The sequence below is a fragment of the Podarcis gaigeae genome (assembly GCF_964106915.1).
Source record: "Podarcis gaigeae genome assembly, chromosome: 7".
NCBI classification, from domain to species: Eukaryota; Metazoa; Chordata; class Lepidosauria; order Squamata; family Lacertidae; genus Podarcis; species Podarcis gaigeae.
This window is the reverse complement of record NC_139683.1, coordinates 24,483,192-24,504,383: the sequence shown is the minus strand read 5'-3', so window position 1 is coordinate 24,504,383 and position 21,192 is coordinate 24,483,192. Positions and strand designations below refer to the sequence as shown.

Sequence of the window (21,192 nt, the reverse complement as noted above, 5' to 3'; positions counted from 1 at the left end):
TTTGCCAAAGGCGCTAGTTGCTGACTACTTTTGTAATTTCGAAATAACTTTGTAATATATGTTTTCCCATTGATTGGGACTTCATTAGTATAAATAAGTAAATTATATCCTGAAATGTACTGTGGTTATTGTAGATTGCTGTTACTATAATTTTGTCTCACGAGGCTGCTGAAAAATTGCGCTTGAGATTTTTAAGGGAAAGCTGATTATTGCTTTAATTTTCAAGAAATGTTCCATATGACTGTCTTCGGCCTGGAACAAGGAAGGTGTTTGCCAGGAAAGTGGTTACACATCCTACATGACGGAAAGTCTAAATTGTTTGGACTCTGCCCAATTTCTTTAAGTCAGCAAAGCAGAAACTCCCATAATGTGAAAGAATATTATCAGCTGCTTTTTGTTCTGTTTTCCCAAAGTTGCCTAAATTATGGCAGAGTTATAGTTGTGGGATTTGGGGAGAATGCATTAATTCAAACAAATGGACATTAAAAAAAAAATTTAAAGTAATATGATTTTGGAACGTAAAAAAGAAATATAACAGGATCTAGCAGCTAGTTCATAATGGCTTAGTTGGCACTGTTAGGAATGCCGTACTTGGTAAAATTTATATGAAACATGACATTATTTCAAGGGCAAAAATGGAAACTTTGTTCTTTTTATTAGTCCGAATGATCTAAGAAACCACTTTGTGATTTGATTATGTTTATCCTTTGTTTAGAATAATTCTTTAAAAACTGACACAAGCTCCACAGAGATAAATACAGTTCAGCTTCATCTATCCAAAATCTGCAGAGCATTCCAAACAATTTAGAATGTTCTGAAAGAGGGTTTGATTAACAGGTTTACATTTAGGCAAATAGAAGATATTTGATAAGGGCACAAATATATTTTAATAAGCAGAAATTTTGGGTAATGGGAGTTTGCACAATGACAGATATACAATGTTTAATATTTTCAGGGTATAGCTTACACCATTTCACAACCACTTTCACAAATTAGTTTAGTTTTGGCATCTTGCCTAGTGCTTTGTAGATAAATATTACGTCCTGTTTATATTTAGTGAATATAAATTACCAAAATGACTACAACAATGCTTCTTGCTGTCAAAGAGCAATACAATCCCAGTATGGTGTAATGGCTAGAGGGCTTGGAAGGCTGAAGTTCAAATAGCTGTGAAGCTCAATGGGAGGCCCTGAGGCTAAGTTGCCTAATTTATAAGGTTGTTGTAAGGGGGGGATAGGGGATGGAGAATAGCATGCATGCACCTTTCAGCTTCTTGGAGGAAGAATGGGATAATAATGTAAGTAAACAAGTCATGGTGAACTATGAGGCCAGGGTTTACATCATAAGCTTGGAAATACAGAGGGACAGAACTACAGTGGTACCTCAGGTTAAGAACTTCATTCGTTCCGGAGGTCTGTTCTTAACCTGAAACTGTTCTTAACCTGAGGTACCACTTTAGCTAATGGGGCCTCCCACTGCTGCCACGCAATTTCTGTTCTAATCCTGAAGCAAAGTTATTAACCGAGGTACTATTTCGGGTTACAGACTCTGCTAACCCAGAAATAGTACCTCGGGTTAAGAACTTTGCTTCAGGATGTTAACAGATATCGTTCAGCGGGAGGCACCATTAGCTAAAGTCGTGCTTCAGGTTAAGAACAGTTTCAGGTTAAGAACGGACCTCCAGAACGAATTAAGTTCTTAACCTGAGTTATCACTGTATATCAATGAAACAAACAAATTGACCCAAGGATGCCATTGTTGGTAGATGCACCGTGTTGGGTACAACATGGAGCGTCTACCAAAAATGGCATCCCTGGGTCAATTTGTTTGTTTCATTGATATCCTGCTGAATGTGGAGTTCTTCCTTCAGTGTTGTATGGAGAGAGCAGGGGTTTTTTTCAGCTTGAACTCACTGGAACTCAGTTCTAGCACCTCTCAGGTGGGCTTCATTGTCATTCTAAGAGAACGAATGAGGTGTTCATGGTGAGTTCCAGCACCTTTTTCTTCTTCTGGAAAAATAGCACTGGAAGAGAGAGACTAGTTCTAACCAAATCACTGCTTCCCAAAGGATCCAGTTCCTGAATATTGTTCCGTACGCACCACATTTTAAGTAACACCCTCGGTTTCTTCCAAACTGTAAATTTTTCTAGGCGATGACAAAGGAAACTTTCGTGTTTAACCTTGAGCAGTCAGAGTCAAGTTTATTTTGGCTGCACTGTGATAGTCAAGAAAGAGAACAGATTGCTGTTGAGCATCGGTGCTCAAATGTCTATTAAAACAGCTAGCACAGAGTTTGGTATGTGTCAGACTGAGTACAGCACCATTTCTACACCCACGTGCTTTGTCTCACCTGAGGGTCCATGAAGGCAACTTTAATTTCAAGGATTGTGAACGTTACTTCCATTCCTCCAAACTCTGCAGTCCAGATGTATGGCGTGCTTAAACCAAATAGGGAATCTCAGATCAGGGGCCAAATGCAACCTTCCAGGTCTCCCCATCTGGCCCTCAGAACTCTCTGCAGGCCATCTACCCTCTCCCTAAACCATACCCCTCACTGGCTCTGCTATCCCACCTGAATGTCTTTGCCTGGCTGCAATGTGTCCTTGGACTCTGATAATGTCTCTGGCTTGTCTGCTCCTGTTCATCAGGCAGTGGCTTTTCCCACCTGCCTTGCCCCAACCTTAGGAGTCTTCCCCAGATCATGACTTTGAGAACTGCAAAAGCAGCTGGGAAGAGAGAAGAGGAGCTTTGAGATTTTTTTTTAAAAAAACAACAACACAATTTATAAGTCGTGTGTCCTTGTTTCTCAATTTGATCCTTTTACATGGTTTTGTGGTATTTAATGCATTGTGGCTTGCTGTTATTTTTACTGATTATAGCTTAGTAAAAAAAATTGTTATTGTAATTGATAAGTGTGAACTGTCTAATTATTTGCTATTTAGTTTTACTGTTTACTATTCTAATGCATTGTTGAATATTGCTTTATTTGATATAAGTTGTTATTTTAAAGTTATTGTGACTTTTTCTGGTATTGGATCAGATTGTTATGAGGTGTGTGATCTTTGCTGTCTGTTTTGTTGTTTCTTCAGCTTGTAAACCACCTTGTGTATAGTAATATAGAAAGGCAGTATACAAATTAAAAGTGAAATGAAAAAATGAGAAGGGATGGGTGGTAGGGAGGGTGTGTGGGTGTGGGTGTAGAAAGTAGCCTACTGCAGAAAGGTGAAATTCACATTTGTTGCTCCTCCCCCCTTTACCTCTGACCCTGCCCTCCACAGACGTGTGCCCCCCTGAAGGTTACCCAGATTGGAATGTGGCCCTCAGGCTAAACATGTTCCTTAAAAAGGTAAAGGTAAAGGACCCCTGACAGTTAAATCCAGTCACAGACAACTCTGGGGTTGCGGCACTCATGTCGCTTTACTGCTGAGGGGGCCGACGTTTGTCCGTAGACGGTTTTTCCGGGTCATGTGGCCAACATGACTGAGCCGCTTCTGGCGAAACCAGAGCAGTGCACGGAAACACCATTTACCTTCCCGCTGGAGCGGTACCTATTTATCTACTTGCACTTTGATGTGCTTTCAAACTGATAGGTTGGTAGGAGCTAGGACTGAACAACAGGAGCTCACCCCGTTGTGGGGATTCAAACCACCGGCTTTCCGATCGGCAAGCCCTAGGCTCAGTGGTTTAGACCACAGCGCCACCCGCATCCCTCCAACATGTTCCTTACCTGTGGTTTAAGTTATCACTGGCCCCTTACCAACCCACAGCTGACTTGCACAGGAAAATTGTCCACTGTGTAGTTCACACAGTTGGCTTCCAACATCTTCAGGGGATGATGGAATTCTTCCCTTTCCCCAGGACACCTCACTTCCCTTTCCCATGAACACAAGGTATGGAAGATCATGCCTTAGAATGAAGTTCATGTCAGCTGCTCCAACAGGATTATAGCAACAATGCAATGGGAAGGTCAGTTTAAACATGTGCTATGCTCTTTGTGTCACTGCAGTCCAAATTGAATCTAGATGGAAAACCACATACACATTGTCCACTTCTTTCAGCAGCACCTGACTAAGGGCCTTAGTTGATAAGTTGTTGTAATGTTGGCATCCGTCTGTCTTGAGAGACAATGGAGTGAGCCTCCAGGGATGAAGTCAAGTTGCTGCGTTAGCAACACCAAAGTGACCTCCTCAGGGCGTAAGCCTGGGCAGTGTGTATGGAGGTCCTGGGCTGCCCAGATGGTCTTGCTGATGTGGTCCAAAACAAAGCAGAGTTATACCTTTGTTAGCAGCTTAGCTTAGTTGCTGGCAGGAAGTGTACAAGGCACCATCCAGTCATCTTAGGCAGTGTTCCCCAACCTTGGGCCTCCAGCTGTTTTTGGACTACAATTCCCATCATCCTTGTCCACTGGTCTTGCTAGCGAAGGATGATGGGAGTTGTAGTCCAAAAACAGCTGGAGGCCCAAGGTTGGGGAACACTGATCTTAGGGATTCCACTCCAGATTTGTGTAGGGTTTTCTTCTCCAGAAGATATCCCGCAAGGCTATGGAGGTTTAGGATCACAGTTTTCCATCTCCTAGATGGACTACCTGCCCACCGCCAACATTGCAAACATTCATTTGTCAAGTTCTGTCCCTGAGTGAGCTTGTTGTTCTTGTTTGTTTTTCAGTTGTAAATTACTGTGCTTTGAATAACCAAGGCTGTCAACATGAATGCATTAATACTGGAGACTCCTACTACTGTCAGTGCCGCAAAGGGTTCATTCTCAATCCGGATAAAAAAACCTGCAGGCGTAAGTTTTCCATATCTGCTCAGTTCTTTCAGATAGTAGCACACAGGTGCATACAGTCTGTTGTAAGGGGAAGTGCCACAGTTCCACCATCTGTTTTGCATGCAGGAGGTCCTGGCTACAGTCCATGGCATCTCCAATGAAAAGGATCTCAGCTTGCAGATATTCTAGAAGGGCCATTCCTAGTAGGTGAACTGGCCTAGATGAAGTACTGCCGTAATTTACAATTAACAACACGCTTTAGTACATGTGCCTACATGATACAGGTGGCAGAAAGCATGGCTTCATGTTGGGGGAAGTAGGGGAAAGAGAGTGTTGCCAACTGAGCCTCCTCCTTTGCCACCGCTCCTGGCAGTCAAAAGAAAGCAGGGTGAAAGGAAGGGAGAAGAGTCTTGTGCTGGGTCCAAGGAAGGAAGCCAGGCTGACCAGCTGGCTGGCCGGTGGAGTAGCAGCAGCATCAGGAAGAGGAGGAAGGGGGAAGGAGGCAACAGGGCCACTGCCATCCTTGCCATGGGAGGTTGCGACTCTCCAGGCTGGCAGACCCCTAGCCACCCATCCAGCTGGCCATGCAAATAAAAACAAGGAGAAAGTGAGCTAGGTCAGGCCTGAAGAGAAGACAGCGGCTGTGGACAGGAAAGTAGGATTCCAGAGTGAAAAGTCAAAGCTAGAAACGGAACTGTTAGAACCCAATACAAAAAACTTATCTAGAATGTATAACCTGCTGCTGAAATGGAATGTACAGGATGAAACGGTAAAATCAGCTATGATTAAATGGGCACAAGATGTTGGTCATGACATTATGTTTGCTGACTGGGAACAGTTATGGACCACCGGTTTGAAATTCACAGCATGTACTGCTTTGAAAGAAAATATTATGAAAATGATTTACAGGTGGTACATGACTCCAGTCAAGCTTGCTAAGATCTATCATTTGCCCAATAACAAATGTTGGAAATGTAAGGAAGCTGAAGGAACCTTCTATCACCTTTGGTGGACCTGCCCAAAAATTAAGGCCTACTGGGAAATGATCTATAATGAAATTAAGAAAGTCCTTAAATGGACGTTTTCAAAGAAACCAGAGGCTTTTCTTCTGGGCATGGTGGGCCAATTGGTACCGAAGAAGGATAAGACTTTCTTTATGTATGCTACCACGGCAGCAAGAATTCTTTTAGCAAAGTATTGGAAGATGCAAGAACTACCCACTCTGGAGGAATGGCAGATGAAGGTGATCGAATATATGGGATTGGCAGAGATGACCGGCAGAATCCGTGACCAGAGGAAGGAGGCGGTGGAGGAAGATTGGAGAAAATTTAAAGTATACCTTAAGAACTACTGTAAAATATTGGACGGTTAAGATGTCGAGAGGCTAGAAACAAAGAACTACAGCTGTAAATCGTAAATTAAAGGGGGAAACTTAATGAGAATATATAGAGAAATTGACTGAAGGGTTGCTGACACATTATAAAATAATGATGCAGAGAAGGGGAGGTATGGGGAAGTCATGTTTTATGTATTTGTTTGTGATTTGTTTGTTTTTCCTATACCCTTGTTCCCTGTTTTTTTTTTGTTTTGTAAAAATAATAAAAAATTATTATAAAAAAAGAAGAAGAGAAGACAGCGGCTGGAGGAGACCCTGGGCAGGAGCAGGCCCTGAAGGTCGTGGGAAAGGGTGTAGCTCAGCGGTTCTGAAACCTGTGGGTCCCCAGATGTTGTTGGACTACAACTCCCATCATCCCTGACCACTGATCATGCTGGCTAGGAATGATGGGAGTTGTAGTCCAAAAACATCTGGGGACCAGCTGGTGGGGTGCAGGCCGGCTTCTGGGGGGCAGGAGTTTAAGAGGTAGCAGGGGCAAGGAGATTATGGGAGTCATAGGTGGGCTTCAGGGAGGGGTTGTCTGTATCATGGAAAACTTTAATAAAAATATTAACGTGCAAAAAAACAAAAAAAAAGCCCCTCCTGGCAGTGATACTGATGTAGACTAGAAGGTCCCTATTTTCATCTGCGGAATGTTGGGGTTATGGGTCCAACAAGACCAATTAGATGTATTCTGTTCCCATTAGTGGCTGGCAGGGTTGCATGGCTGGGGCTGTATCATTTTCTGGACCTCCTAACCCCTCAGGTTGCTGCCAGTTATTGAGAGGACAGGACAAAGCAAAGCAGCACTGACCTCAACATGGTGTAGATGTAGCTTTGGGAGTGTCAGACTGGCCTGCGGTTTGCTTCTGTCCCCAGATTTATAAAGATTTTCTTCAATTTTCTGTGAAAAACTAATGCTCTTCTTATAGTCACATCTCTGGCTGAAGCCTTTATTTTTTATTACAGTCTGCTCACTTTGTGTACTACTCCTGTTACTTAAATAATAATAATTCCCCCCTCCCTCCCAATCTTCAGGACCAGACTACTGTGCAATGCAAAATCATGGCTGCCAGCAGGAGTGTGTCAATACAGATGAATCCTATTACTGCCGATGCCAGCAAGGCTTTACTCTCAATCCAGATAAGAGAACATGCAAAAGTATGTTGTCCTAAAGTGTATAGTAAGTTCATCTGTTATTACTTCTCAACATCACCATCACAGCTTTTTTTAGTTCCTTTTTGCCGTTTTGAGGTATAACTTTTGAACATGCCTATAAAAACCACCTCCTCCTTATGTCTTCATTATAATTCCTAAAATCAATGAACCAATCCTCCACGCACATTGAAATATCTTTGTGCCAACTTAAAGAAGCACATGTGCATTAAGAAGCCTCCTTGGTGGAACTCCAGTCCCATGGCCTTCTACCAAAAGGCAATCTCTAAGCCTCTTTAAAAACCAGTATGAAACTTAGAAGTTGCACTGACTTTTGGTGGCTGGTTTGCATGGAGGATTTTGCATGTTACCTTTTTAACTTTATGTTTATATATGACAATAGTGCAAAGTTTATTTGACTATATTCCCAGAAACAACCAGAGCCATGCATTTTGGAGAACAACACTTACACAAAGAAACTGATGAAACCATCCTAAGAGGCAGAATTGCATCTAGGGTTGAATGGTAGGCTCTGTCAGGGGCTTGTCCTACACTCAAGTAGGACCCTGGTAGAGACACATGCCCGACTGGCATGTTTTCTCCCTCCTGGTCGATTGTTCGGGAGCTTCAAAAGCTTTCTTCAGCCTGAACATCACAGCGACTGATACCAACAGACATCGGCACACTTAGGGATCTGTAGAGTGTTCGCAGCTTGCATAACAGAACTCAGCAACTCAGCATGTTGGCTAATCTACTTTATTTACATATAAACACACACGGAGCACTGCAACATGGCTCCCTCTCTCTCTAGCATCAGACAGCAAAGAAAATGAACAAAGGACAATAGTCCCACTTCACGGAACACAGTAACACAAACATCCTTCTCCGTCACTTCCTACTCTGTGGAGTCACATATATCATCATGTGATAGACAACAATCCCATGAATGCCATCATGGAGCAGGAATTCTAACAGCCTCTTGGTAGGGGGCAGCCAAATGGAACCCCAAGAGCAAGCAGCATACATCATGGAGAGAAGGCAGCACTCACCTGACCTCCAGTCAGCAACATTGCTACTGCTGCTTACTGAGAGGTAGAGGGGGAAGGGAGAGGTTGGTGTGGTGCAGCCTATCTGGCACTCCCATTTGTGTGTTTGCACCATGCCTTCCTAGAGGGACACGGGTGGCGCTGTGGGTTAAACCACAGAGCCTAGGACTTGTCAATCAGAAAGTTGGCGGTTTGAATCCCTGCAATGGGGTGAGCTCCCGTTGCTCGGTCCCTGCTCCTGCCAACCTAGCAGTTTCAAAGCACGACAAAGTGCAAGTAGATAAATAGGTACCACTCCAGCGGGAAGGTAAACGGCGTTTCCGTGCGCTGCTCTGGTTCGCCAGAAGCTGCTTAGTCATGCTGGCCACATGACCCGGAAGCTGTATGCCGGTTCCCTCGGCCAGTAAAGCGAGATGAGCGCTGCAACCCCAGAGTCAGTCATGACTGGACCTAATGGTCAGAGGGGTCCTTTTACCTTTACCATGCCTTCCTTACTGCCGCCTTGCCTGTAAGCAGCAGCAGTACGACAGATGGGAGTCAGATGAGCACTGTAGCCCCATCACACCATCCACAACTGCCAACAGTTAAAGTTGCAGACCCTGTCTTAGTTTTCCCAAAATGAAATGCAATTCAAATCATTCCTGCACTTTACCAGTAGAACAAACAAGCATGGCAGTCCCCCCTTTTCTTATCTTTTTTGGCAAACCATGGTTTGTCACCACTAATGGCATCATTGGGTTTCAGCAGGTATTCTACTGGATGTGCTAAGCAGTGATGCTGATGCTGGACCTGCTAAATTCAGCCAAGAACTCTACATAAACAAACCATATCAAGTGCAATACACACAGATATTCTCTGCAATAGCCAAATATTTTGAAAGGTCTTGTCCTCCTGATACTGTCTCTTGCATATGCAAACAGTCCTAGTGAACTCTTAATTTTGCTTTTGGTGTCTAGCACCAAACTGGAAGGTGAGGTGTTTTTAATGGTTTTACATGATGGTTCTTAAGTATTATTTTTAAACAATTACGTTCCAGCATTGTTACATTACATGTTTTCCTTTCCTTCCCACAGGAATAAATGTCTGTGCTTTGGGAAAACATGGCTGTGAACATGAATGTGTTAACACAGAAGACGGGTATACTTGCAGATGTCGAGCCGGATACACTCTGAACCGTGACCGCAAAACATGCAGAAGTGAGTATGTCAGACATTCTGGTGGAGTTAATCTGTATAACTGGACAGAGTTCTGAAGCAAACGTATGCTGCAGATCTCCTCAGGCTTTTATAAATATGGGCTTTTGTAAAGCTAGCAAGATTCAGCATAAGCTGAGATAATGCCAGCATGTGATTTAAATATATTTCTTTAACAAACAAACTTGCTGCAAAGTTCTAGAAAGAGGAATGCTGCTGGATGTATTTTAGGTCCTTATCTTAGAAAGTGCAGATAATTAGAGAGCACGCAGTGTGTGTGTTTTGTTACTGGTTCTGGGCCTCTGTTTCCTTGCTTTAGGCATCTCTTACGCAAAAAAAATGACTTACTGATTTATTTTTGCAACTCCACATATTAAGTAGTTGTCCACATGGCACTTAAACTATGGAATTCACTCCCTCTAGAAGTAATGATGGCTACCAGCTTGGATAGCTTTAAAATTAGACAAATTCACGGAGAATAAGATTATCAGTGGCTGTTCGCCATGAAGGCTGTATTCTGTCTCTGCTGTAAGTGGCAATATGATTTGGACTGCCAAGTTGCTAAGAATCACAAGTGGGCAGTGCTCTGTTGCAATCAAGTTCTGCTTTTGAGCTTCCACTGGACATCTGATCGGCCAGTGTGAGAACAGGATGCTGAACTAGATGGGCCTTGGCCTGATCCAGCAGTGTGATGTCGTACGTCTGTGTCGCATGTGTGATGTCACATGCATGCGACGAGCCCCTCCCCCCTCATGTCACGCGAAACTCGGCGCCTCTGAAATCAGGATATCTATCATCTGTCCCAAAGTCTCCTTTAAAAAAAAAAAAAAATGGTAAATGCAGCTACAGGAGGGGTAGGATTAGGATCAGGACTATGGCACTAAGGATGAGATTTTTAATCCTTTCTCCCTGTAACATTTTCCTGATGCAAAATCTGCCCCCAGACTGCTATTTGCTCTGCAAGAGAAAGCCTATAGGTTCCTCCATGGTACCACGAGTTTCCACCCTGAACCAACTGAAGCTTCAGGGAGGCAATAAATATTGAGAAAATGGTACACAGAAACAGGTTTTGGTTTTTTTAAATCACCTCTCCTCAACACTACATGTCAAACCACAATCTCCTTCTTGTGGCATTATTTACCAATAAAAAACGCAGGAAATCTGATCACAGATCCCCTGGTGTTCTTTCGGGTTTAGCCCTGAAAAGTCAGGTCATGCAAGTGAATAGCCTCTATTATAGTCATAGAAATCCAAGAGGGTGTTCCCTTGCATGTAGCGTGAGCTCATATAATGCACTTTTCCATCCCATTCCTGTACTTAGGCACAGTCTGGAGGAATTGTGCAGACTGTTTGCCTATTTGAAATGGTTCTAAGAGTGAGCTATAAAAATAGCTAAGAATGTCTGCTAGCAGAAAGTTAATAGAGGAGTTTGTTTGAAAAGGGGATTTCTTCCCCCCTTGCTCTCGCTCTCTCTCTTGCTCTGACTCTTGGATCTATTTCCCCCCCAGGAAAAAAAAAAGCGTTTTGCTCTGTACTGCCAGAGCCAGCATGGAGAGAAATGTACATTCATAAAAGCACGTATCAGCTGCACCTCCCAGTTGTTCCTTCGCATGAGAAACAAACAGTCCATGCTTTAAACCTTAACAAATCCTCTGTTGCATCTATATCTGGCATTCTCTCTCCTCTGTTAGGAAGTTCCCCTGCAACAGCTGAGCAGTCATGCTAATTTGCAAAATGGTGATGTTAGGTTTCCTCATTTCATATGATTAAATTATAATTCTGCTACACAGTTAATCCTGAAGATTTCACTGTGAATGTCATGTTGTGGTGACTTTACCAAGTATGACTTCTACTCAAAAAATGTAAACAGTAGTCCAATCCACCATCCACCCAGTGTAAGGGAGGTTTGGATTGCTTGTTAATATAACAAGAGTACACTTGATCAGATGTTCCCTCAGTTTTCAGGTATACCGTTGTACCTTGGATCTTGAATGGCTTAGTTGCCGAAAACGTTTAGGCTCCCGAACGATCGAAAATGTGAAGTGAGTGTTCCAGTTTTCAAACTTTTTTTGGAAGTCGAACGTCCGATGCAGGTTCCAATTGGTTGCAGGAGCTTCCTGCAGCCAATCAGAAGCCCGCGCTTTGGTTCCCAAACATTTTGGAAGTCAAATAGACTTCTGGAACGGATTCCATTCGACTTCCAAGGTACGACTGTATATATATAGGTGCGGGTGTAAAACAATGGGATCACATGACAATGAAATGCAGAAAGTACATTCTGTGTCCCTTCTGTGCGAAGTTTTAACAAAGTCACAGTTTACAATGGTGGGCTTTGCTGATGGTTGTTCCTTGCATATTTTTCACTTCTGGGCTTTAAAAATGCTTTAACATTCCGATGCATTCTTTGCCATTGCTGATACGTAACAATCCAGGAAAAGACCACTGTGCAGAGTCCAACCATGGCTGTGAGCATCTGTGCCTGAACACCAAGGACTCTTACATTTGCCAGTGTTCCGAAGGTTTCATCATTAATGAGGATCTAAAGACCTGTTCACGTAAGTCTCTTGATTTGGTTATTGCATATAATTAGAGAAAAACAAGGTGGGTTAAAGTGCTTAATTTTTAAATTCTGTTCTGAAAGGCAATTTTGAGGAAAGCTCGAGATTATAGCATGCACTCGGGTTTTTTGGGAATCCATAATTAAAGCAGACAGATTGGAATCTTGAGCCAATAAACAGAAACAAAGCTTCATAGTCCCATATTCCAAGCTGGCCCTTTAAAATTAATAGTGGCATTCCCTGTTATTTTCATGTGTGCCATATCACACCACCCTTTACTTCTGTTAGTTAGGCATTCCTCAGTGGGCTGCTAGTGAGGCCAGGCATAATACACCTTTTTGTTTTTGTTTTAACCCACTGTTTTATCCGAGTCCGATGTATTGGAAGACTTGTATCTTTTTTTTAAAAAAAAGCATGCATGCAAAGGTAAACAACACCTGCCTGTATGCCCACAATGGACCCCAGGTTTGTGGAACTCAGGGTGGGTGGGTTAGTACTAATTGAGGGGAAGGGGAAACAGCGCACAGTGTGAATACACCCCATCAAGCAAACCTTACCTGTGTGGATAGGGGGAAATGAGACAGAATTCAATTGAAAGTCCTCATGTGTAGATGAACTTGCACAAGGAAAAAAACAAATATGTGCAACTTATATGTACATTAACACTTTGGTGTGTACACAGCCTAAATTTTAAAAGGGGGGAGGGCCCATTGGACCATTCCTTAACAATTCCCCATATCACTAGTAATGAATGATAATAACTTCCCTTTCCCCGCTCAGTTAATTTTGAGAATCTTTGGGTGGTATTCAACTATGTTTTACTTAGACCCATTGAAATTAATGGGCCTAACTAAGGGCTTGCCCACACTTCTGCTTGAGCTGTGCCTAAAAAGCTCAGTGGTTTTCCCCTTGGCCCACTCCTTTCCCAGGGAAAACCTGCTCTTTAGCTCTAAATCAGAACAAACAGCAAGACACGGAAGACCTGATTGCTGTTTGCTCCGATTGAGCACCAAAGAGCAGTTTTCCCCATGTAGGAAAGCAGCAAGACAACAGGAAGTGTGGCTAAATCCTTAGTTATGTTCATTAGCTTTGATGGGTCTACTCTCTCTGAGTAAAACAGTTTAATATCATCCAGTCTTTTTCCTACATAAAAGTAAAATCAAGGAATGTGACTATTGGCACGACAACAGTGTTAAGTAGCCATTCATGATTATGGTACTTGATGAGGGTTAGCAGAAATATGTAATTTTAAGATAACTACCTGGTATGTATGTAATCATATGACAACACCCTGTGGTTGAGCAGGGTTAAAACAGAAACTTGGATGCTGTGGCTTGAAAGGAAAAACTGAAAATTAAGGGGAATAACACTTTAGTACTAGCTATTCTAACCCAGCCCTAGGTGTCTGTTTGAATCCAGAGTAGCCGAAAAGCAACAGACTTGCTGAAATAGTTTTATCAACCTACCAATGGAAAGAGTTCTTTCCTGGGTAACAAGAGAAATGTTTATCCTTTATGGAGTTTTATTTTCCTCTGGGCAGCACTTGGGATTTCCATCAAAAGCTCTAAAATTTTATATTTGCTACTCAACTCCTGTGTGTAAAGTTCTCATTTTATGGCTTTTCCTTCTGGAGATTCTTACTTCCCAATTTGCCTTGCTTATTATTTAGAAACAGGCAGTACTTCTTTTGTGGTGCTAGGAAATCTCATGGGTTATATTACTCAATTGACCTGAAGTTTAACAGTTGCTTAAATCAACAGCAGAGGAAAAAGCCCTGCACACTCATTCTAGTTCTAATACAAAGCACTTGAGAAATAAGTGGCTATAACCCCTTGTGCAAGCAAATAATTATGCAACATCGGGGGCAAATTAGCCTTTTTGTGACCCACCATTGTCTCCCAAGAGAGATGGATGCCAACAAATTTCTGTTATGTTTTTATTTATGTATCTTTTTTCAATAGGTTGTAAGCCACCTTCAGCGTAGCTTTAACTTTGGAAAAGTGCCATGGAATTAAAATGATTGATTGGACTAATTACCAAGTGGTACTTTCAATCACAGGGAGCCAATGTAATGCCCACCAGATATTGTTGGACTGCAACTTCTTGAACAATGGCCATGCTGGCTGAAGGGAGCTGTGGTCCAGTATCCTCTGGACGACTCCACATTGTCAATTCTGCCTGCTTTAAATGCACAGGAACTCCAGATACACATTGGAGTACGCAAGCTAGAGTCATAGGGTCCATTGGTCTGCTCTTAGAGGTGTGGCGCTAAGTGAAAGTGCATATGTCCTTTCCCCCGCCCCCGGCACCCAAAAAAAAAAAAAAAAAAAGATTGGGCAAGGGGTGTTTACTTTCATTTTGTGCACAGGAGACTAAATCTATCAACTCTTTAGAAACTTCCTTGGTTATTACCCTGTTTGCTCTGCCTTCATTTCCCTCCACTTCCTCTGTTGTTTCCTTTGCCTGTTTTCAAGTTCCCTGGGTGTCAGGACTCTTCTTTGCAAATACATAATAATAATTGCAACTTTTTTTATTCCCAGGAGTGGACTATTGTTTGCTGAATGACCACAACTGTGAACATTTGTGTGTAAATAGTGAAAGATCTTATGCCTGCCAGTGCTTTGAAGGATATGTGCTGCGTGGGGATGGGAAAACTTGCAAACGTAAGTTTGTTTTCCCCAACCTAGTTCACTTATTTTCATATATAAATACTTCTTAAATAAAAATTGCCAGTTGTTATTACTGTGGTTAACATAGTTACAGAATTACCCATGGGGGGATGTTTTTGGACTTCACTAGTACTGTACCAATTTTTTCATGCAGAGGGTCCCAGGACTATGAGTTTGATCCTCAGCGTCTCCAGGTGTAAACTACCTCTGCCAAAGACCATAGAGAAGAAGCAGGAAGGAAGTAAAGTCTGAATGGAAGTAATGTACTGGACCAGCATGTACCGTATTTTTCCATCTATTTTGGGGGACATCAATTTAAGAAAATGGGGGAAGATCTACCCATGTATAAGACACCCCCAAATTTTGGACCTTATTTTTTAGGGGGGGAAACTAGACTTATGCATGGAAAAATACGGTACCGTGGTACCTTGGGTTACAGACGCTTCAGGTTACAGATGCTTCAGGTTACAGACTCCACTAACCCAGAAATAGTGCCTCGGGTTAAGAACTTTGCTTCAGGATGAGAACAGAAATTGCGGTGCGGCGGTAGCCGGAGGCCCCATTAGCTAAAGTGGTACCTCAGGTTAAAAACAGTTTCAGGTTAAGAACGGATCTCCAGAACAAATTAAATTCTTAATGATTGTTGAGCTCAAACCAAAGTTCAAATGAGTGATTATAAGAGGCAGCTTGGGGAAGCAGAGCCAAAGGTTTTATAGCCTTCATGTTGACTCATGGGGTGATCATATGGCTTTACAAAAGAAACAAATTGTCTGTTTTCAGGTAGAGATGTCTGTAGATCTGTCGAACATGGATGTGAGCACCTTTGTGTCAGTGATGGCATTTCCTATGCCTGCAAGTGCCACGAGGAATTCATACTGAGCGAAGATGGGAAGACCTGCAGAAGTAAGCAAGCACTCCTTAATGGGCTATTCATTCTGAAGGCTCTGGTTTCAGAGGCTGGGAGTGCTGTTTCAGCGCTTCCCTCCCTGCAGCTCAAGTGTGTGCTATGCTATAGCTCATCTTTGTCTACTGAACTAACTGGGTGCTGCAGGTGGAGGACCAGTGAGGGCTGTAGAGATAGTTCCTGCTGCTATCTCATGCTGAATCCATGGGCATCCAAGGGCATATCGCCCTGATCTCTAGGCCTCCTTAGGTATGATGAGAGTGGTCTCATGCTTCTGCTGTCTTGCTGGAGCTTGCACATCTTTCCACGGGGGAAATGCACAGGTTTCCTTTTCGTATTTTATAAGAGGCTGCAGAAAGTGGAAATGTGAGAACACTTGCACATATTATTTCCCCAAATTTCTTGTAACGTGCAATGAAGTCCTCAGCAAATTTGAGATTGTGTCTCAAAGAGCATCTCTGACTAGCACATGGCTAATTGCATGCTACTGAAGCAGGCTTGCAGCCCCCTAATAGAGCTGGGGAGGTCGTGGAGAGCTCACTTGGAAGCTTGTAGGCAGGATTCTGCTAGATGATGGTCTACCAGTTCACCGTTTCTAATCTAAAGTCTCCATTGAGAAATATGTCCTCAGATCAGTTGGCTATGGCTGTGTTTGTGCTAATAAATACAGCATATCTGCAGTACTAGGAAGCATGCATACTAAAGGAGGATGTGAAAACCTGAACCAATTACACAGCGAAAAGTGGACTCATAATTGTCATGTGAATTCATTTTGACAATTATGCGAAAGCAGGATGTGATCTGAGTTTTATTTCATCTTTGCAATATTGCTCATTCTACCTATGCATCTATTTCATCTGGAAAACTTATTAATTATGAAAATTATCATTAGGTAAAGACCTCTGTAAATCGATTGATCATGGCTGTGAGCACCTGTGTGTCAACAGTGGATACTCCTATGTCTGCAAGTGCCACGATGGATTTGTATTAAGAGATGATGGGAAGACATGCAGAAGTAAGCAGCTCAGTCTTGATCAAATGATAGTTATTGTAAATCTCTTCCATCTGTTTTAATCAGCAAACTCTTAACTATACTCAGATCAAGATGTCTGCAAATCTGTTGACCACGGATGCGAACATATCTGTGTTAGTAATGGGGATTCATATACCTGCAAGTGCCATGAGGGATTTCTATTAAAGCAAGATGGGAAAATGTGTGGAAGTAAGTAATTTGATTATTCCTCCTATCAAATGAATTGTTGTTGTTTTTTGAAGTTGTTGTTTTACTTGTAGAAACACAGGCCCAGTTCACATGCAACCGCGCTGCTACTCCAGCACACACAAGAAGAGATTGGAAGCATCTGCTTTTGGGCTATACTAACCATAGTTTGACATTTTTATTTATTATTTTTTTCTTTCTTTATGTCCTGCCCTTCTTCCCAAAAGAGCCCAGAGCATAAACAATCAAGCAACTAAAACAATACAATGGTACCTCGGGTTACATACACTTCAGGTTACAGACTCCGCTAACCCAGAAATAGTGCCTCAGGTTAAGAACTTTGCTTCAGGATGAGAACAGAAATCGTGCTCCGGTGGCGCAGCAGCAGCAGGAGGCCCCATTAGCTAAAGTGGTGCTTCAGGTTAAGAACAGTTTCAGGTTAATAACGGACCTCTGGAACGAATTAAGTACTTAACCCGAGGTGTTGTTGTTGTTGTTTAGTCATTTAGTCGTGTCCGACTCTTCGTGACCCCATGGACCAGAGAACGCCAGGCACCTCTGTCCTCCACTGCCTCCCGCAGTTTGGTCAAACTCATGCTGGTAACCTCGAAAACACTATCCAACCATCTCGTCCTCTGCTGTCCCCTTCTCCTTGTGCCCTCCATCTTTCCCAACATCAGGGTCTTCTCCAGGGAGTCTTCTCTTCTCATGAGGTGGCCAAAGTACTGGAGCCTCAGCTTCACAATCTGTCCTTCCAGTGAGCACTCAGGGTTGATTTCCTTCAGTATGGAGAGGTTTGATCTTCTTGCAGTCCATGGGACTCTCAAGAGTCTCCTCCAGCACCATAATTCAAAAGCATCAATTCTTCGGCGATCAGCCTTCTTTATGGTCCAGCTCTCACTTCCATACATCACTACTGGGAAAACCATAGCTTTAACTATACGAACCTTTGTCGGCAAGGTGATGTCTCTACTTCTCAAGATGCTGTCTAGGCCTGTCATTGCCCTTCTCCCAAGAAGCAGGCGTCTTTTAATTTCGTGGCTGCTGTCACCATCTGCAGTGATCATTGAGCCCAAGAAAGTAAAATCTCTCACTACCTCCATTTCTTCCCCTTCTATTTGCCAGGAGGTGATGGGACCAGTGGCCATGATCTTCGTTTTTTTGATGTTGAGCTTCAGACCATATTTTGCGCTCTCCTCTTTCACCCTCATTAAAAGGTTCTTTAATTCCTCCTCACTTTCTGCCATCAAGGTTGTGTCATCTGCATATCTGAGGTTGTTGATATTTCTTCCGGCAATCTTAATTCCGGCTAGGGATTCATCCAGCCCAGCCTTTCGCATGATGAATTCTGCATATAAGTTAAATAAGCAGGGAGACAATATACAGCCTTGTCGTACTCCTTTCCCAATTTTGAACCAATCAGTTGTTCCATATCCAGTTCTAACTGTAGCTTCTTGTCCCACATAGAGATTTCTCAGGAGACAGATGAGGTGATCTGGCACTCCCATTTCTTTAAGAACTTGCCATAGTTTGCCGTGGTCGACACAGTCAAAGGCTTTTGCATAGTCAATGAAGCAGAAGTAGATGTCTTTCTGGAACTCTCTAGCTTTCTCCATAATCCAGCGCATGTTTGCAATTTGGTGTCTGGTTCCTCTGCCTCTTCTAAATCCAGCTTGCACTTCTGGGAGTTCTCGGTCCACATACTGCTTGAGCCTTCCTTGTAGAATTTTAAGCATAACCTTGCTAGCGTGTGAAATGAGTGCAATTGTGCGGTAGTTGGAGCATTCTTTGGCACTGCCCTTCTTTGGGATTGGGATGTAGACTGATCTTCTCCAATCTTCTGGCCACTGCTGAGTTTTCCAAACTTGCTGGCATATTGAGTGTAGCACCTTAACAGCATCATCTTTTAAAATTTTAAATAGTTCAGCTGGAATACCATCACTTCCACTGGCCTTGTTATTTGCAGTGCTTTCTAAGGCCCATTTGACTTCACTTTCCAGGATGTCTGGCTCAAGGTCAGCAACCACACTACCTGGGGTATACGAGACATCCATTTCTTTCTGGTATAATTCCTCTGTGTATTCTTGCCACCTCTTCTTGATGTCTTCTGCTTCTGTTAGGTCCTTTCCACTTTTGTCCTTTATTATGGAAATCTTTGTACGAAATGTTCCTTTCATATCTCCAATTTTCTTGAACAGATCTCTGGTTCTTCCCATTCTATTGCTTTCCTTTATTTCTTTGCATTGCTCGTTTAAGAAGGTCTTCTTGTCTCTCCTTGCTATTCTTTGGAAATCTGCATTCAATTTCCTGTATCTTTCACCATCTCCCTCGCATTTTGCTTGCCTTCTCTCCCCTGCTATTTGTAAGGCCTCATTGGACAGCCACTTTGCTTTCTTGCATTTCCTTTTCATTGGGATGGTTTTCGTTGCTGCCTCCTGTATAATGTTACGAGCCTCCATCCATAGTTCTTCAGGCATTCTGTCCACCAAATCTAAATCCTTAAACCTGTTCCTCACTTCCACTGTGTATTCATAAGGGATTTGACTTAGATTGTATCTTACTGGCCCAGTGGTTTTTCCTACTTTCTTCAGTTTAAGCTTGAATTTTGCTATAAGAAGCTGATGATCTGAGCCACAGTCAGCTCCAGGTCTTGTTTTTGCTGACTGTATAGAGCTTCTCCATCTTTGGCTGCAGAGAATATAATCAATCTGATTTCGATGCTGCCCATCTGGTGATGTCCATGTGTAGAGTCGTCTCTTGTGTTGTTGGAAAAGCGTGTTTGTGATGACCAGCTTGTTCTCTTGACAGAACTCTATTAGCCTTTGCCCTGCTTCGTTTTGATCTCCAAGGCCAAACTTGCCAGTTGTTCCTTTTATCTCTTGACTCCCTACTTTAACATTCCAATCCCCTATAATGAGAAGAACATCCTTCTTTGGTGTCACTTCTATAAGGTCTTGTAAGTCTTCATAGAATTGGTCAATTTCAGTTTCTTCAGCACAAGTAGTTGGTGCATAAACTTGGATTACTGTGATGTTAAAAGGTCTGCCTTGGATTCGTATCGAGATCATTCTATCATTTTTGAGATTGCATCCCAGTACAGCTTTCGCCACTCTTTTGTTGACTATGAGGGCCACTCCATTTCTTTTACGGGTTTCTTGCCCACAGTAGTAGATATGATGGTCATCCGAACTGAATTCACCCATTCCCGTCCATTTTAGTTCACTGATGCCCAGGATGTCAATATTTATTCTTGCCATCTCATTTTTGACCACCTCCAACTTACCCAGGTTCATGGTTCTTACATTCCAGGTTCCTATGCAATATTTTTCTTTACAGCATTGGACTTTCCTTTCGCTTCCAGGCATATCCGCAACTGAGCGTCCTTTCGGCTTTGGCCCAGCCGCTTCATCAGCTCTGGATCTACTTGTACTTGCCCTCCGCTCTTCCCCAGTAGCATGTTGGACGCCTTCCGACCTGAGGGGCTCATCTTCCAGCGTCATATCTTTTATATGCCTGTTGTCTTTGTCCATGGAGTTTTCTTGGCAGGGATACTGGAGTGGCTTGCCGGTTCCTCCTCCAGGTGGATCACGTTTGGTCAAAACTCTCCACTATGACCTGTTCATCTTGGGTGCCCTGCTCGGCATAGTTCATAGCTTCTCTGAGTTCTTCAAGCCCCTTCGCCACGGCAAGGCAGTGATCCATGAAGGGGTAACCCGAGGTACCACTATACATTTAAATAAAATAAACATTTAAAAGCACTAAGAACACCTAAAAACATTTAAAAACATGCCTTCACAACCAATAATTTCAAGATTGCCAGGATTTCAGTTTCAAATGGCTAGGTGAACAGAAATTCTCCTTGAATGTTAATAACGAGGAAGGGCATTCCACAAAAGGGATACCACCACAGAGAAGACCCTGTGATGTCTGACAAGGTCAAACTGTCTTTAGTTTAAGCTATGGTGTATTAAAGCAAGCCAATATTAAAAGTATGGTTTCTGATTCTGGCTTGTTGCAGTAAAGCATAGTTTAAATGATGCAATCATGGTTCAGACATTAACAATGCACTTTTAACAATGCAGTTTAAACCAGGAAGAATGTTTTCAGTCTGCCTCTCTTGTACATGCTGGTTGGGAGGTCAAATAGAGTTAGGAAGATGAGTGAAGCATCAGGTTAGGAAGATGAGTCCATCCAGCCAGGCTCATCTCCCTGTTTCTTTGAGGCCCTAGGCTGTGAAAATTAAAATATGTGAAGCACCTGACCTGACTATTCTACAATCTTTGTACTTACCAATAATATTTTGATA

General features: G+C 42.7%; 1 protein-coding gene across 2 annotated transcripts in view; it reads left to right on the top strand.

Annotated features, from left to right (window-relative positions):
• Window positions 1–21,192, top strand: part of MATN2 (matrilin 2) — a 53,940-nt gene that overhangs the window by 19,948 nt on the left and 12,800 nt on the right. For both annotated transcript variants that reach the window (XM_083749775.1, XM_083749776.1), the window contains exons 6-13: window positions 4,666–4,788; window positions 7,181–7,303; window positions 9,417–9,539; window positions 11,969–12,091; window positions 14,635–14,757; window positions 15,544–15,666; window positions 16,560–16,682; window positions 16,767–16,889. In XM_083749775.1, coding sequence (XP_083605901.1) covers window positions 4,666–4,788; window positions 7,181–7,303; window positions 9,417–9,539; window positions 11,969–12,091; window positions 14,635–14,757; window positions 15,544–15,666; window positions 16,560–16,682; window positions 16,767–16,889 — 984 coding nt within the window. The remainder of the gene's footprint in view (window positions 1–4,665; window positions 4,789–7,180; window positions 7,304–9,416; window positions 9,540–11,968; window positions 12,092–14,634; window positions 14,758–15,543; window positions 15,667–16,559; window positions 16,683–16,766; window positions 16,890–21,192) is intronic.